This window comes from Rhineura floridana, chromosome 4 (genome assembly GCF_030035675.1).
Source record: "Rhineura floridana isolate rRhiFlo1 chromosome 4, rRhiFlo1.hap2, whole genome shotgun sequence".
Lineage (NCBI taxonomy): Eukaryota > Metazoa > Chordata > Lepidosauria > Squamata > Rhineuridae > Rhineura > Rhineura floridana.
The window spans coordinates 20198237-20214978 of NC_084483.1; the positions used below are offsets into that span (position 1 = coordinate 20198237).

Here is a 16742-nt window from a genome sequence, read left to right on the forward strand (position 1 = left end):
GTTTGTTGTAGTCCCTCTGTTATACACATGTGCACTGTAGTTTCCCACTGCATATCCCTCTCCCTTTAGCACCTGACTGTGTGTGTGTGTGTGTGTGTGTGTGTTCTGTTTGTTGCTTTCAAAACTGTCTTATATATATATATGTATATATGAACGTAATTGTGATTAACCAAACAGAGGTTTTTATTATATTAACAAAACGTTTCAGCTTCCGCCTTCATCAGCTGCCAACATACAAATGCTGTTACCAAGGTGGCAGTTATAGAGCTTTGAGGGTGGAATGCTCAGAGGGGCTTCATTTGCAGAAGCTAAGTAGTGGTGGTACTGTCCTCCAGGTCAGGCCATGTGGTGCCAATGTGTCCAGAGAGTAAATCCAAAAGTTCTCCCTTTTGGTCAATGCTGCTGGATCTGCTGGCATCTCTATCGCTGTAATGGAAAAGTCCAACAGGCTGTGACCCTTGATGTTAAAATGCTTTGCAACTGGTTGCTCCACTTTTTTTGTCAAAATTGCCGACTTGTGGTTCCTGAAGCGCGTGCGTAGGTCGGTTGTGGTCTTTCCTACGTATTGGATATGACATCCTGGTCTTTTGCACTCGATGATGTAAACTATATTGCAGGACCTGCAGGTGACGTTCTGTTTGATGTAATATGTCCTGCCTGTCCTAGTGCTTGTAAAAGTGGCTGTCTCCCTGAGGTACACACAGGTGATACAGCGTTTGGAGTGACAAGGATGAGACCCTGGATTGGTGATAGGTGACTTAAGCACAGCTCTCACCAACAGTCTGCACAAATTAGGAGGTTGGTGAAATGCTGATGGCTCTGGTAAGATGTTCAGAGTTTGCCAGCAATGGGTAGCTCTCCTTGATTGCTCGGTGATAGGAGATGCTGGATGGAAATCTACCACAAATGGAATCCATTGCTCTCTCCTCTTTGACACCTCAGTATGATGGAGGAGGTTTTCTCTGGACAGAATGGAGGCTCGGTGGATGTTGCAATGTATATATATACATACAGGGGAGTGCTGTTGCTACCCACGCCCAATTTTCTTCAGGCAAAATAAAAGTGCACCTAAAGGATGGGAATGCACTGCATGAGGGGATGCCTCTCACATGAGCAGCTGCAGCTGGCAAAAAACTCCCTTGATTTTCCGGGTTCCCAAGCTTGCAAACAGATTATTTCCGGTATCATTTATCATGAAAATTTGTGCTAAGCTTGCACTATATTCCACTAGAATTCCAAAACTAGCTTGTATGTCATGTGAAAGATCAAATATAATGCACTGATTACCAGGTAAGACATCGTCAGAATAACGGAATAAAGTGCAGTGTGAAATCAGCCTTACACAAGTGGGCTTTTAAAACTAAGGATAGGTGCAAAGGTCAGGAGTACAATTTCTCCTATGATACAATGCTGGATATTTGCTATCAAATATTTCCCTGGCATCCTGCTTGCAAAGACATCTTTCCAGGGTGCACAGTGATGGGGAAGACATATTTTGGGTAAGGCCCTGTTCATACTGTCGCCATAAATCAGAATCAACTTGAAGACAGTCCAAGGGCTAACATCTCCATTGAGGATGGAGATTTAATCTGGAAATTAGCACAGGGGAAGTCTTAACCTCCTCCTGCCCCATGGCTCAAATCCAATCTTTGAGGGGGGAGGCATGGCTTTTTAAAGTAAATAAACTATAAGATAAAATAAATCATTGCTCTGTAGTGTCATGTCTAGCTTAGCTCTTACAGAGATGTTTGTGACACATTTCCCATCACTGCTCATTCCCAGAGCAGAAGTAGTTTCCTTTTTAAATGGCTTTTGCTAGTAAAAAGGGAAATATGTGCACACACACACCCGGCAGTTGCTCTTGAGTATGATTAAAGTGTCAGCACATTCTCATTTGCACTTGTGCCATTCCTTGGGCTTCTGCATTTCTCTTATATGCCTTAATTCTGTTAATTATATATCTAGGCCTGGAACAGCACATGTAAGAAATACATTTAGACTTAATAACTACTGGTAGGTCATATGTTTACCATTTTAGTTTTGAAGCTCATCTTCACCTAGCTCTCTGTGTGTGTTTTGTTCCACATATGACCAGGATCCAAAGAGTTGCATCCAAAAGCTTGAGCGTGCCCCATAAGTTGTATGCATTTGGAAACGTGGGGGACTGTCAAAAGCAGATTGTCACATGGCATGAGTCTAGTTTTTTTAAAAAAGCATCTTATGGGGTATGTTCAAGTCTTTGGATGCAACTCTCTGGATCCTGATCATATGGGAACAAAACACACACACACAATGTACAGCAGTTATAATCGTGTACAGGATCAGGCTGCCCTGTGTGACTGTATCAGTCTACTCTGCAATGGCATGCAAAAACCTAATCCAGGCACAATCCAGTTCCATAGCTAAAACTGTATGTTGGGAATAAATAGCTATATGTGGGGAATTTGCATGTCCACACTCACTGTTCTGCCAGTTCCAGTGCATCTCCACTTCTCTCTTCTGAAAACAGGGGCACATGATGCTAGTCAAACCCTGCTCCTTTTACTGTAAAACCTGAAGGGAGCAGCTTGAGCACTTCTTTTTTGAAATTCAACTTCAAAGATATTTTGGAACTCATCGGCAGATCAACCTGTTCCCCCTCCAGGTGTGGCTAATGGAAATGCTTTGATCTGGTGACTGATGTGTTTACAACCTTAATCATAAGCTTCGTGCAAACAAATCAGTATGAATTCTCAATAAACAAGTCATCTGGAGGAGCTCTAGGTCACCTTATGCCTTACATGCAGGCCACAGATGCTGGATAACAGATGCCTAGCAACACAGGAGCATCTCCCACACTTCCTTTAATAGAATTATCAATAAAGCTCATAGTTGCCAAGAGAAATTGCTCTTGCCAAACAAAACACTAAAAAAGATGGTCTGGTCCTTGCCCCAGTATTTCTTTGAGGGGTAAAAAAAGGACATGCATTTAATAGAAATCAAAGGAAACTGCCAGAAAAAAACAAAACATACACCTTCTATTTACTGTAGCACATTTTTCATTATATAATAGTCTGAATACAGATCTAGCCTTCGTGAAACAGTGGGGTCAGTTTGCAAGCAGCCTCACTGTCATCAGTCCAAATGTACATTTTCCTCTTTTGGATCAAGTTCAGGGAAAAGCAACAAAAAGTTTGCATGATTATTACTTTGCCTAAAAGATGTTTAGGGTACCTTTCAGTAAAACTGAAGGTGCAAGAAAATTGTAAACGCATCAATATAAAATTGCAACATAAAGGTTCAGCAGGTTTGCAATAAAAGCCAGCTGTAGATTTATTTGATTGATTTCCATCCCGCCCTTCAATCCTCCCTAACGATGGCAACAATTGGCTGGTACATATGGCAACGACATTCCGGGCGCAGCTGCACCCCAGGGCTGGATTGTGGGGTCATGTGCTGGCCCCTGGTGAGGGAGGGAGAGAACTCCCACTGGATCTCACAAGAGCACTTTGTCTCTCACAAGGTCTCAAGGGATCTCACAAGAGGACAGAACTATAGTCTATAAAAGGCTGGCATGAAGCCATTTTGGCCCCTTCCTTCCCTCTCTAAGGTTGTTTCACCCAGCCCACCTACCCTCAGAACAAGAGCTCCCACTGAGGCATCAAGTTGTCACTGGTTACCAGGGTCAGAAAGGGATTTTTCCTTTCAAAGGAGGCTTTTGTTTTTCTCTCAGTGAATAGCACTAATGGTTAAGCATTATCTTTATTTGTTACAACTTTGTTTAATGGCAGAAATGGCATTGGGCAGGACAATTAACACGAGGGGGACACTCATACGGACTCCAGGAATGGCACTCAGTATGGCATGAGCTCAGGGGGCTGAATCTGATGCCACATAGCTCGGTTGCCAGCAGAACTACAGATGCCTTGCATGCATCACACTGGGTCCATTTTACACTGGTGAACTCCCAAGGGTGCTCCTCAGTCAGGAGTCATTCTGAAGCAGTTGTCAAGCAAGAGTGTGTTGTCTGAAGGAATGTCAGCCTTGCCCCAATGCCATGCCAAACCCACTCACCTGCTGCAATCAATAAAGTTGTGGCCTGATTCAGCACCCACCTTGTGTTTGGTCTGTAATTCCCATACCTGGCCCACAAGGGGACAGTCTAATGTGTGTACCCCCATAATCAGCAACACTTAAACACACATACCAGACATTCCTAGAGCAGTTTTGCAGCTACTTTAAGATGTTTCTACATGTTCGGGTTTTAGATTAGGAGAAGAATAAAGGCATACATGCATAAACAATGTCTATAAAAGATGAGCTGCAATCCTGAAGCATGGCAAGGATTTTTACACCGCTTTACTGTCTTTTAATTTCTGTAAGAGAAAGTGGCTTGCTTGATACATTTAAGCAAGCTTTTCTTTTCATCTTAAGTGTCTGTGGTTGACTCCAGTGGGAAACCTTAGGCATGCCCAAGGACTTGGACATTTCTAGTGGGATTTTTGATCCTTTCCCCCACCCGTCTCTTGAGCAGCAAACACCCCATAATTTCCTTTTTTGTTTTGTTTTGTTCCTGCAAACTCTCCATATCAATCTGCTTTTGAAAAGCTGTTTCAAAAGAAGTTTGCCTTCTGGCATTGGTAGTGGGGACGAAGGCTGTTGTTCAAGACCATACCGCCCTTGGGCCCAATTAACTAGTTGTGCTATCTCTGGAGTCTCATGTTTGCCTCTAAAGTACTAGATAGTAGTCCTGACTCACCCATCGTCAGTGGGTGTTCTAAGGTTTTCTGGATGTTGATGCTCACATGATGTTTTAGCGGGAATCTCTGTCATCTTTCTCTGCAGTCATGGAACTCGATGTGCTGGGGAAGTATCTGCTGCAGCGAACAACAATATCTGTGGAGTTGGAGTGGCATATAATTCAAAGGTGGCAGGTATGATATAAATTAGGAAACAATTTAGGTTTCTTTCAACAGCAAAATTGCCATTTTCTATAAAAATGAGAAAAGGTAGATACTTTACAATATGCAACTCTTCTGATGTGTCACTCTTTCTTTCAATTAGTGTACAATTTCCTTTTTGCATATTTACACGGGTTGTCCTTAGTTTACTTTGAGAACCATATAGACTGGAATTGGGGAGCCTGTGGCCAGGCCTGGCACTGGGCACTAGCTGAAGGCCCCTGGCATTGAGAGGGACCCCTGCTGCCGGGGCTGGGTGGGTGTAGCTCCTGCTCAGCGATCTGCACTAGCATGGGGTTGCAGAGCATGTATCTGCCAACCCGACACTGGCACAGATCATGGAGTTGCAACACCCCCACCACGGCAGGCTGGCCTTGCAACTTCCTGTGGTGCCATGGAAACAGGGGGAAGTGCTCTTGCACTCAGATCCTGCTTGTATGTTTCCAATTGGCATCTGGTTGGCCACTATGAGAACAGGACGCCATTGGTCATTGTTCTTATGTTATTCCTTCCATTTCTTGCTCTCTTATTACCTTCATTTGTGAATAAAGAACCATTGCTCAAAGTGACATATCTCACTCTTACTTAAAAGATATATTGAGTGAACAGCTTGGTTCACTTGATTGCAGACTTTTATATATATATCGCGAAGCTGATCCACACAAAAAAGAAAATCTATCTCTGTCCCAGCCAGTTTGGCCAATAGTGAGGGATTATGGGAGTTGTAGTCCAACAACATCTGGAGGGCCAGAGTTTCCCCATCCCTGCTATAAAGCATGAACATCTGTATCAGAAGTGCTACAATGTGGAACAGAGTGTGGACTTGAGTTGTGGCACACCTGCCTCAAATGCAGGCCCCCACTGCTCTAAAACGTATCCAATATAAATAGCTTTAGCATTCCATTTGGCCACATCTTCCTGAAAAATTCCCTCCTAGATTGGAGATGTTGTCTAAAGTACAACTCCACTTGCTTCTTTGAAGGAGTGGTAGAGTGGCTGATGGGAATGACCGTACCTGCATACAAATTCACAATTTAACAAACTAGGTTATTGCTGAGGTCTATAGCACCATCAAGTGGCCAGCTGAAATCTGAAAAAGATTACTTTCTGAGTCCGTTCCAGGAAGGTAGCAAGTGATTGTCCTTTCAAATATGAATTGAATATTCAGAAATAAAAAAGGAAGTCCTGCCTCTGCTGCTGTTTTGCAGACGAACTCATGTTTTGTGGTAGAAAATGCAGATCAAAGTTTGATGTTTTCTTGCCTCAAGAGGGATATTAACATTTAGACTGTTTCTACAGTTTGTTGTCAACATTTATGTTGGTTAAATCCACAGGCATCCGAATGCTGGATCAACCATTTATGACAGACATTATAGAAGCTTCTTCTATCAGCCACATGCCTCAAGTAATAGATATCTACAGTGCCAGCTGGGGCCCCACCGATAATGGTAAGACTGTGGATGGACCAAGAGAGCTCACCTTACAAGCCATGGCAGATGGTGTGAATAAGGTAATGGTTCTGTTTTAAAATTGTTTAATTATGTCACTGTGATATCTTTTGTTTGCCGCCCTGGGCTCTTACTGGGAGGAAGGGCAAGATATAAATCAAACAAACAAACAATAAATAAAATACCTGACCTTTCATGATCAAAGGAGCCCATTTGTGGAGATAGGGGCTTAAATGGGACAAATAATCTGCAGGGAGGTTCCTTGAGCCAATTCAGTGATATACAGGATCAATCACATAGAGAATATGTGTTGTATTCAACTAAGTCCTACTGAAATTAATGAACCTAAGTTAGTCATGCCCATTAACTTCAACTCTGAGTAGGACTAGTGTTAAACATCACCCTTTATGCTCTGATTTTCAGTGTCACTGAATTGATTCAAGGCTCTTCTCGTCCCATTTAACTCTAGAGCAAAATGGTTGGGTGAAAAGATGAATATGTCATGGGAAATTAAAGAGAAAATTATTTCAGCTGAACCAAAGGATAAGACCAGGAAGCCCTTAAGAGGTGTACAGATGTTCATTCTCCACATGTATACTCAGTGTGTGGGAAGCAGGACAATGTCCCTTTGCCATGCCCTCCCCCACCATTGGCCACATATTCAATGTTAATAAGAAAGGTGCCTACACATGTGCAGCTGTATGTGCATGGAGCTCTTCCTTACAATTAGGAACCCTGATCAGCCCAGGATTCCCAGTCACACTGAGGAGCCCAATGTTTGCACAGCCCTTTCTCATTAATGCTGTAATGCTCTTCCCTGGGGGAAAACAATGGCAGGTGCCAGGAGGCAGCTGCTAACTGGAGTGCTGCAGCTTCTGGCTCCTACTAAACAATCAGTTTTGCATTTGAAAAGCAAATGGAAAAGGAAAAAAGTCACAGTTGCTACCACTCCCAATCAACCCAAACCCATGAAAATTACTGAGAATTTCCACCCCACCAATTTGTTAGTGACTTTCTGTTTTCCCTTTCATCCATGCTCCCCAACTCGCAATTTCCATCAAAAGGGTAATCAAAGTGATCTTAGTTAGAATAAGGAATGGGCGAGAATTTCAATTCAGTTTGCATTTAAAAGTGACTCTATTGAATTCACACTTTCCAAAACAATATGAGAACCAAAACACAGCCTTCCTTCAAAATTTGCACTTATTTGAATTTTGCAATGCAATTCGCCAACCAACAAGTGTTTACACAAATGCATATATTAGGGGAAAGTGTGCATAAAAATGAATATATGAGTGAAAATAACATAAAAATTATACAATGAGAAATTGCTTGCAAAAATGTGTACATTAGTCAAAATTGCCTACAAAAATGTATTCATTAGAAGAAATTCACACTAAAATACTGAAGAATCTTCATGAGGATTTTTAAAAAATCACAAATTGCTGCAGAAATCTGGAGCACTGAATTTAAGATTTGAAAAATGAGAAACTGAGAGAAACGAAGTTGACAGAACTTTCCATCCCTGGTTAGAATGAATAACTTGCTCACTTAGGGCCCAACCATATGCTATATTAATAGCATGATTAGGAACTATATCTGGATTTTTAAAAAAATAATAATTGGGGATCCTGCACCTGGTATTTATCAGGATTTCAGCACACAGGGAGGGGAAGTTTCCCAGATGCAAACCTGACAAATATCTCCCTCACACAAATAGCAATTAACATTAGCATTTTTTCCTAATGCTGATTGCCACACAGGCTAATTTGTCAGGATCATGGCTGGGGAGGGAAGAGTTAAACTTCTGCAGCATTTGGTGCTCACACAGCCCACAAGGACATGAAGACAAAGGGTGCGAGGGTCAGGGATGAAGTACAGGGTTTAACAGTATGATGTTCTCCAGTGGCTTGTTGTACATTGTAATAAGAGACATCCTAATCTACACCTTTCTGGTCTTCAGTCCATTTTAAAACAAATTTATACAGCAACTTTAGGATTACTGTGTGTATGTGTATGTGTATATATGTATATGTACGTAATTGTGATTAACAAAACAGAGGTTTTTATTGTATTACAAAAACTTTTCAGCTTCCGCCTTTGTCAGCAGACAAATGCTGTTACCAAGATGGCAGTTATAGAGCTTTGAGGATGGAATGCTCAGAGGGGCTTCATTTGCAGAAGCTAAGTAGTGGTGGTACTGTCCTCCAGGTTCAGGCCATGTGGTGCCAATGTGTCCAGAGAGTATATCCAAAAGTTCTCCCTTTTAGTCAATGCTGCTGGATCTGTTGGCGTATCTATAGCTGTTACAGAAAAGTCCAACAGGCTGTGACCCTCAATGTTGAAATGTTTTGCAACTGGTTGCTCCACTTTTTTTGTTAAGATTGCCGATTTGTGGTTTCTGAAGCATGTGTGTAGGTCAGTTGTAGTTTTTCCTACGTATTGGATATGACATCCTGGTCTTTTGCATTCAATGACATAAATTATATTGCAGGACCTGCAGGTGATGTTCTGTTTAATGTAATATGTTCTACCTGTCCTAGTGCTTTTGAAAGTAGCTGTCTCCCTGAGGTACACACAGGTGATACAGCATTTGGAGTGACAAGGATGAGACCCAGGATTCAGTGGCATCACTAGGGTTGGTGTCACCCTGTGCAGTAACTCATGGTGTCACCCCCATGGACCTCCTCCCGTACCGGACCATACAGAATCCTTAGTAATGTTTTTTGTACTAATGTTACTCGTAAATCGTAATTCCTGTATATCACTGAATGTAATAGCAATACTAGTGACATAAACAACTAGCAAAATTAAAATTACACCTTTAAATTACAATATCATACGCACAGCCCAAATTCTTGCTCTTATCACTAATAGGAGTTAATTATCTTGCATATGCCCATAGTAAATTTTCAGATACTTTCAGACCCTCAGCAATTTTCAAGTAATCTATGTAGAAGAAAAGTTTGGGAACCCCTGGAATCAGACATCTGCTTATGTCCCTATGCTGCTCTCACCCCTCATTTAGGTGCCTGCAATGCTTGCGGGTGGACATACCTCCTTACAATTATGGAAAGTGATTCTTAATAATAAGTCTCCAGACACAAAGTTACATAGGTATTTATCAGTTGTTTAGTAGAAAATTCAGAAGTGCAGAGTCCCTTCATGATAGTTGCAGCCACATACACCCTTTTTTACTCCTGGATTAAGAATGAGATCTTTGTTAATGCATTCTCTCACAACAACAAACATCTCTAGGAGCCAATCAGCATGTAAGTGGAGAGCGTTAGCAACTGAGAAGAGTCTTCTCAGTGGCTGACTCACCTCCTTTCACTCTGATTGGCTCCAATCAGCAGGAAAGGCAAGGAAGCATATTAGAAGACTCTTCTCAGTGACTAACACACTCCCTTTTCATGCTGACTGTAGGATGCTTGGAGACATAGGGACCCTGCTCCCCAAAAAGCAGAGGGACTAAGACCTCCTGGGCGACTACCCTCCTGGTGCTTATGGACATGACCGTAATATATTTTGTGATGTGCAAGTTCGATATTACTTATTAAGCGTGTTTAGGATTACACTGATGGCATTCCCAAATATGTACTTTCACACAGACTTGGGTTTTCCATAACACAATGTTTGTCCAAGCCTCCACACTTGGGGGGGCACTACTTGCACACCCCTTCCATAAGCATATCAAAGTTGGATACACACCTGAACCAAGACCCAAACAACAGGGCACTCAAAACAAAAAGGTAATTACCTAACTCTTGCACTGCTACCAAATAAATGCTTAGAACTCTTGAAGTCTAACTATGTCACAAACCATATTATTACACCAGGATTTCAGTCAACATGAATGTTTAGGAGCGGAAGACAGCAAGCAGGAGAATGTTTAAATACTTTTAGATGGCGCTGTTTGAACTACATTCTAGGAGGAGTCGCTGTTAAGGGCTTCATTTCCAGGGTTAGTTGTGAGAAGGACAGTTACTAATTTTTTAATTTAAGACATTTTTATCTTGTTCCTCCACCCCCCATTTTATCTTCACAGTAACCCAATGAAATAGGTTACTGGCCCAAGTGACTTGGGGCTAAGTGAGGGACCGTGAGTGGCCCAAGATCACTCGACATGCTCCATAGCTGAGAGGGATTTGAGCCTTGGTCTACCACGCTGTCCCTCAATTTATTTATTGTTTATTTAAAAGCATTTCTAAACCAATTATTAAAGCAATCTAAGCACTATAGCACGTAACAATATAAATTCAATAAAACATCAATATAAAAACAGCAGAAAAAATACAAGGGACAAAGTCCAGCATCAATAATGGGGGAAATAGTCATTAAAGAACAACATGTTTCTCTGAATATTCAGTGTAAGGACTGAGCAAAAGTCTCTTTGGGACTAGGTCAACTGACTAAGAAGGGTTCCACTAGCAGTTCTGCCCCTGGTGAAGGGTTGCAGTAGACTGACCAGTCGGTAAGTAGTGTACTGTTTCAACTGGTAGGCCTCATGGGTGCTTATCATGAGTAAAACATCATAGCCTGCTGCTTCACATTAAAGATTGGAGATCTTACTCATAATTATTTTCCTTTTTTGCTTTTGTGAGTCAAAACTTCAGAACAAAGACCACCAGCAGCCCCTTTCTGGTACCAGAAAAGAATTGACTTGTGCCGATACATCCCAAGTATTGGAGGATTTCAGAGCTACTTTCTAGAATAGAATTTTACCATAATTGGAGCCACCATTTGGATTTTCTACCTCAGGCAGAATATCTTGGGCCAGTGGTTCTCAAACTTTATTCTCCCTATAATTGAAATTTGCTGAGCTATTATTGGTACTACCACTTCTGTAAGTGGCTACTGAAATTTGAGAATCTAAATGCTCTTCCAGATATATTCTGACAGGAGTGCTGCCTTTCTTCTTAGATCTGTAGACCATTACATACAATATATGAGCAGTACATCACTGCGCTAGTGCAAGGATTAGTCCTAAAGCAACAGGAGTTTCCGTCTCCTATCCTCCATGTGTGCCCTGTGCCATCCCCAGATCTGCTCTTGAGGGTTGGAGGAAAACCCAGAACAGATGTAGGGGGCATGCAGGGGGACGGAAGGGAAAGAACATTACACTGTGCAAAGAGAGATCCTTGTACTGACAAAATAAGTGACTTAGTGTTACGCTGAATGCAATCCAGAGTAATGCATGAAACTGTTATGATTAGGGTTGCCAGGTCGGAACCATCCAAAAACCTGAGAAAATGGGGGCGGGCCCTAGTGATGTCACAGGGCGGGCCCTAGTGATGTCACGGGGCGGGCCCTAGTGACATCACGGGGTGGGCCCTAGTGACATCATGGGGCGGGCCCTAGTGACATCACGGGGCAGGCCCTAGTGACGTCATTAAACATGATACATTGTATCAACCACAGTTGCTTGGAGCATACCATTCAAAAAAAATTCTCTGGAGATTAAAATAGAAATCTTACCTAAAATAGGGTGTTCCTAGGTCCATCTGAAGTGACAAGGTCATTCTTTCTCACAAGCTTAGGGTGATGCAAAATGGAAATGGACTGCCTTCAAGTTGATCCCAGATAGGGTCTTCATGGTAAGCAGTATTCAGACAGAGGTGGTTTACTATTGCCTTCCTCTGAGTCCGAGAGGCAGTGACTGGCCCAAGGTCACCCAGTGAGCTTCATGGCTGTGTGAGGATTCGAACCCTGGTCTGCCAGGTCACAGTTAAACACCTTTAGGGAAATTATTCCTGCTACATCACACAATAATTTGCATTAACTTATTTTGTAGAACCCAAACTTTCTTGTAGACCTGTAGGAGTTTCACAGGCACTAATGCAGGGGCCTAGTGGGTAATCCAGCCCTGCACACAAGTATGCCACAATGCTGCTGGAGGAGCCCTGTTGGATCAGAGTAAAGGCCCTTCATATCACAAGCTATATGGCTCTGTGTACCATTTGCTAGGAATCACAAGTGGGGACAGTGCTGCTGCACTCGGGTCCTGCTTGTGGGCTTCCCACAGGCATCTAGGTGGTCACTGTGTAAACAAGGAACTGGACTAAATGGGCCTTTGGCTGATCCAGCAGGGCTGTCCTTATGTTCTTCAAACTCAGCATCCAACCCTGGCCAGTCAAACGCATCCTGTAAGCTCACAACCAGACAGCAAGGCGATAGACCAGGGATTTGCAAACTCACCACCACCACTACTTGAACATTGCTGTGGGTCTTGGCAGACCACTTAATGACTTTTTTGCCTGCTGAAGCTATTGAATGGTTTTTAATTGCATCAAGATGAAACGTCTTATAAAAGATTATACAAAATAAGAATAATCTTTTATAAAAGATACTAATGCTTGGGAAAATAGCAGGGAGTAGAAAAAGAGGAAGGCCAAACAAGACATGGATTGATTCCATAAAGGAAGCCATATGATTCCATAAAGGCATGCCTACCAAGATCCTGCTGTGCGTGCTTCTTGGATGTTCTGGACCTTGTCCTGGCTATCTACAGCAAGATAAATGTGGTGTTGGAGGAGAGCTTTGTGGATACCATGGACTGTGAAAAAGACAAATAATTGGGTGTTGGAACAAATTAAACCAGAAGCCTGCTGCTTCGTTGCTGTTCCATCGTGGCTTTTTGCTTGCTTGCTGCCACTCCATTCAAGTTTGCTGCTCAGGGCGTGCCTTGTCCTTTTAGCTTGCTTATTGCTTGTTTACTGGGTTGTTGGCAGATATTTACAACATGGTTTGATGACATCATTTACGGACGAAGCTTGATGTGGAGGAAATTTTAACGTTGGCTATCATTGCTGTTTTTTAGGTGCATTTTAATTCGTTTGTTCTGTTCATTGTGTGTATGAATGAGATTGAGTGGATGTGTTTGTGTATATTTATGTGTATTTTTATATGTTGTTGTGTGAATGTGTTTGTTTGTGCTTAAAGTATTTTTAAAATGTGCCTGGGAGAGCATACTTTGTATTTAATGGGGGGCTTTCGGGGGCCCCAATTAGCATAGTGACGGGTAATGGGAGGTATGGCGTTAGGAGGAGAACGTGCCAGGTAAGGGGAACTCGTCCCAGACAAGTTGTGTCTGTGCCTTGTTCCGGTTCTCCTCAAGGCCACAGAACTGCTGGTTGTTCTATCAGCCAGCCCTTAGATCTCCAGGTGCTGCTTTTGAATGCCAGGTCGGTATATAATAAAACCTCCCTTGTCCACGATTTAATTGTGGACGAGAGTGCTGACCTGGCATGTATAACCGAGACCTGGGTGGGTGAGCAGGGAGGAGTTGCTCTCTCTCAGCTTTGCCCACCTGAGTATACGGTGCAGCACTATGGTAGATCTGAGGGCCGGGGAGGCGGGGTCGCTGTGGTCTATAGGAGTACTTTCTCTCTCACCAGGCATCCTGTCCAGATGGCGACTGGTCTAGAGTGTCTCCACCTTGTGTTGGGCCAAGGAGACAGACTGGGAATCCTGTTGGTGTACCGTCCACCTTGCTGCCCAACAGCTTCCCTAGCTGAGCTGACAGAGATAGTCTCGGAGGTGTTGTTGAGGTCCCCCAAACTTGTGGTGTTGGGGGATATCAACATTCATGTCGAGACTGTCTTATCTGGGGCGGCTCAGGACTTCATGCCCTCCATGACAACCATGGGGCTGTCTCAATTTGTTACGGGCCCCACGCATGTGTCAGGTCACACTCTTGATTTGATCTTCACCACTGGTCATGGAGATGATGATCTGGAGGTGGGGTGTTTTTCATTTACTCCATTGTCATGGACAGATCACTGCCTGCTGAGTTTTAGACTCACAACGACTCTTTCCCTCTGCAAGGGTGGGGGACCTATTAAGTTGGTCTGCTCCCGGAGGCTTATGGATCCTATTGGTTTTCAGAGGGCCCTGGGAGTTTTTCCAGCTGATAGTACTGGCGCTCCTGTCAAGGCCTTGGTCGAACTGTGGAACACGGAGATGGCCTGGGCTATTGACACGATCGCTCCCGCGCGCCCTCTTCGTTGCAGAGCTCATACAGCTCCGTGGTATACCCCGGAGCTGAGAGTGATGAAGCAAGAGAGAAGGAGGCTAGAGTGCAGATGGAGGCGAACTCCAGACGGATGCAATTATGCTTTGGTAAGTGCCTCCACTAAGTTGTACATGAAAGCAGTAAGGGCGGCGAAGAAGTCCTATTTCGCTACCTCTATTAGGACATCTCTCTGCCGTCCAGCAGAGCTTTTTAGGGTTGTACGAGGACTCTTACATTCTGGTCCTCAAGATACCATAGAAACATCTGAAGCTCGCTGTAACGACATTGCGGGGCACTTCCAAAATAAAATCACATGCATCCGTAGGGACCTAGACTCTGATGTTATGACAGTTGAATCCATTGAAGTGTCCAGAACATGGTCTTGCCCTTCATTATTGGATGAGTTTCAGTTGGTGCAGCTTGAGGAAGTGGACAAGGTGCTTGGAATGGTGCGGGCGACCACATCTGCTCTGGACCCTTGTCCATCTTGGCTAGTGAAGGCTAGCAGGACTGGTACCACCGGCTGGGCCAAGGAAGTGATAAATGCCTCCTTGAGGGAGGGAGTAGTCCCTGGTAGCCTCAAGGAGGCAGTAGTGAGACCTCTTTTAAAGAAACCTTCCTTAGACCCAGATAACTTGAACAATTATAGACCGGTGGCGAATGTCCCCTTTTTGGGCAAGGTTTTGGAGCGGGTGGTTGCCGGACAGCTCCAGGTGCTCTTGGATGAGACCGATTATCTAGATCTGTTTCAATCTGGTTTTAGGCCTGGTTTTGGCACCGTAACAGCCTTGGTTGCCCTGTATGATGACCTTTGTCGGGAGAGGGACAGAGGGAGTGTGATTCTCCTTGATCTCTCAGCGGCGTTTGATACCATCGACCATGGTATCCTTCTGGGGAGACTCGCGGAGTTAGGGGTTGGAGGCACTGCTTGGCAGTGGTTCCGCTCCTACTTGGCGGATCGTCGTCAGAAGGTAGTGCTTGGGGAACATTGCTCGACACCTTGGACTCTCCATTGTGGAGTCCCTCAGGGGTCGGTTTTGTCCCCCATGCTTTTTAACATCTACATGCAGCCTCTGGGTGCTGTCATCAGGAGTTTTGGAGTGCGTTGCCATCAGTATGCTGATGACACGCAGCTCTATTTCTCCTTTTCATCTGAATCAGGTGAGGCTGTGGATGTGCTGAACCGTTGCCTGACTACGATAATGGACTGGATGAGAGCTAATAAACTGAGACTCAATCCAGACAAGACTGAGACACTGTTGGTGAGTGCCTTCCCTGCCCAGATGGTGGATGTTCACCCTGTTCTAGATGGGGTTACACTCCCCTTGAAGGAACAGGTTCGTAGCCTGGGGATTCTTTTCGATCCTTCCTTGTCTCTTGAGGCACAAGTGGCCTCGGTGGCGAGGAATGCGTTCTACCACCTTCGGCTGGTAGCCCAGCTACGTCCCTATCTAGACAGGGATGACCTCGCCTCAGTTATTCATGCTCTGGTAACTTCTAGACTGGATTACTGTAACGCGCTGTACGTAGGGCTGCCCTTGAAGACAGTTCGGAAACTCCAGCTAGTGCAAAACGTGGTAGCCAGATTGTTGACGGGAACTAGCCGATCAGCGCATATAACACCTGTTCTGGCCCGTTTGCACTGGCTACCTATTTGCTTCCGAGCCAGATTCAAGGTGCTGGTTTTGACCTATAAAGCCTTACACGGCGTGGGACCGCAATATCTTGTGGAACGCCTCTCCCGCTATGAACCTACCCGGTCACTTCGCTCAGCATCTAAGGCCCTCCTCCGGGTACCAACTCATCGGGAAGCCCGGAGGATAGTTACTAGATCCAGGGCCTTATCTGTAGTGGCCCCCGAACTGTGGAACAGCCTCCCCGAAGATGTACACCTGGCGCCTACGCTGCTGTCTTTCCGGTGCCAGGTTAAGACCTGGCTATGCTCCCAGACATTTTAACTGTTAAATGTTTAAATGTTTATAACGTTATTGTGTGTAGCTTGATTTTATTGTCATATTTTGTATTTTAACCTTTTTGTACACCGCCCAGAGAGCTATTCGCTATGGGCGGTCTATAAATGAAACAAATAAAATAAAATAAAAATAAACTATCACTAGAAGCTAAAATGATGAAACTGAGGTTATCATACTTTGGACACGTAATGAGAAGACCTGATTCACTAGAAAAGACAATAATGCTGGGAAAAACAGAAGGGAGTAGAAAAAGAGGAAGGCCAAAGAAGAGATGGATTGATTCCATAAAGGAAGCCACAGACCTGAACTTATAAGATCTGAACAGGGTGGTTCATGACAGATGCTATTGGACGTCGCTGATTCATAG

General features: G+C 43.8%; 1 protein-coding gene and 1 long non-coding RNA gene across 3 annotated transcripts in view; one reads left to right on the plus strand and one right to left on the minus strand.

Annotated features, from left to right (window-relative positions):
• The window catches only part of PCSK2 (proprotein convertase subtilisin/kexin type 2), a 199192-nt gene that overhangs the window by 128727 nt on the left and 53723 nt on the right, over positions 1-16742 (plus strand). For both annotated transcript variants that reach the window (XM_061622607.1, XM_061622608.1), the window contains 2 exons: positions 4825-4913; positions 6275-6450. In XM_061622607.1, the coding sequence (XP_061478591.1) occupies positions 4825-4913; positions 6275-6450 (265 nt within the window). The remainder of the gene's footprint in view (positions 1-4824; positions 4914-6274; positions 6451-16742) is intronic.
• LOC133382928 (uncharacterized) overlaps positions 1-16742 on the minus strand; it is an 85178-nt gene that overhangs the window by 38216 nt on the left and 30220 nt on the right. The window contains exon 2 of the long non-coding RNA XR_009762123.1: positions 4739-4875. This is a non-coding gene — a long non-coding RNA (uncharacterized LOC133382928). The remainder of the gene's footprint in view (positions 1-4738; positions 4876-16742) is intronic.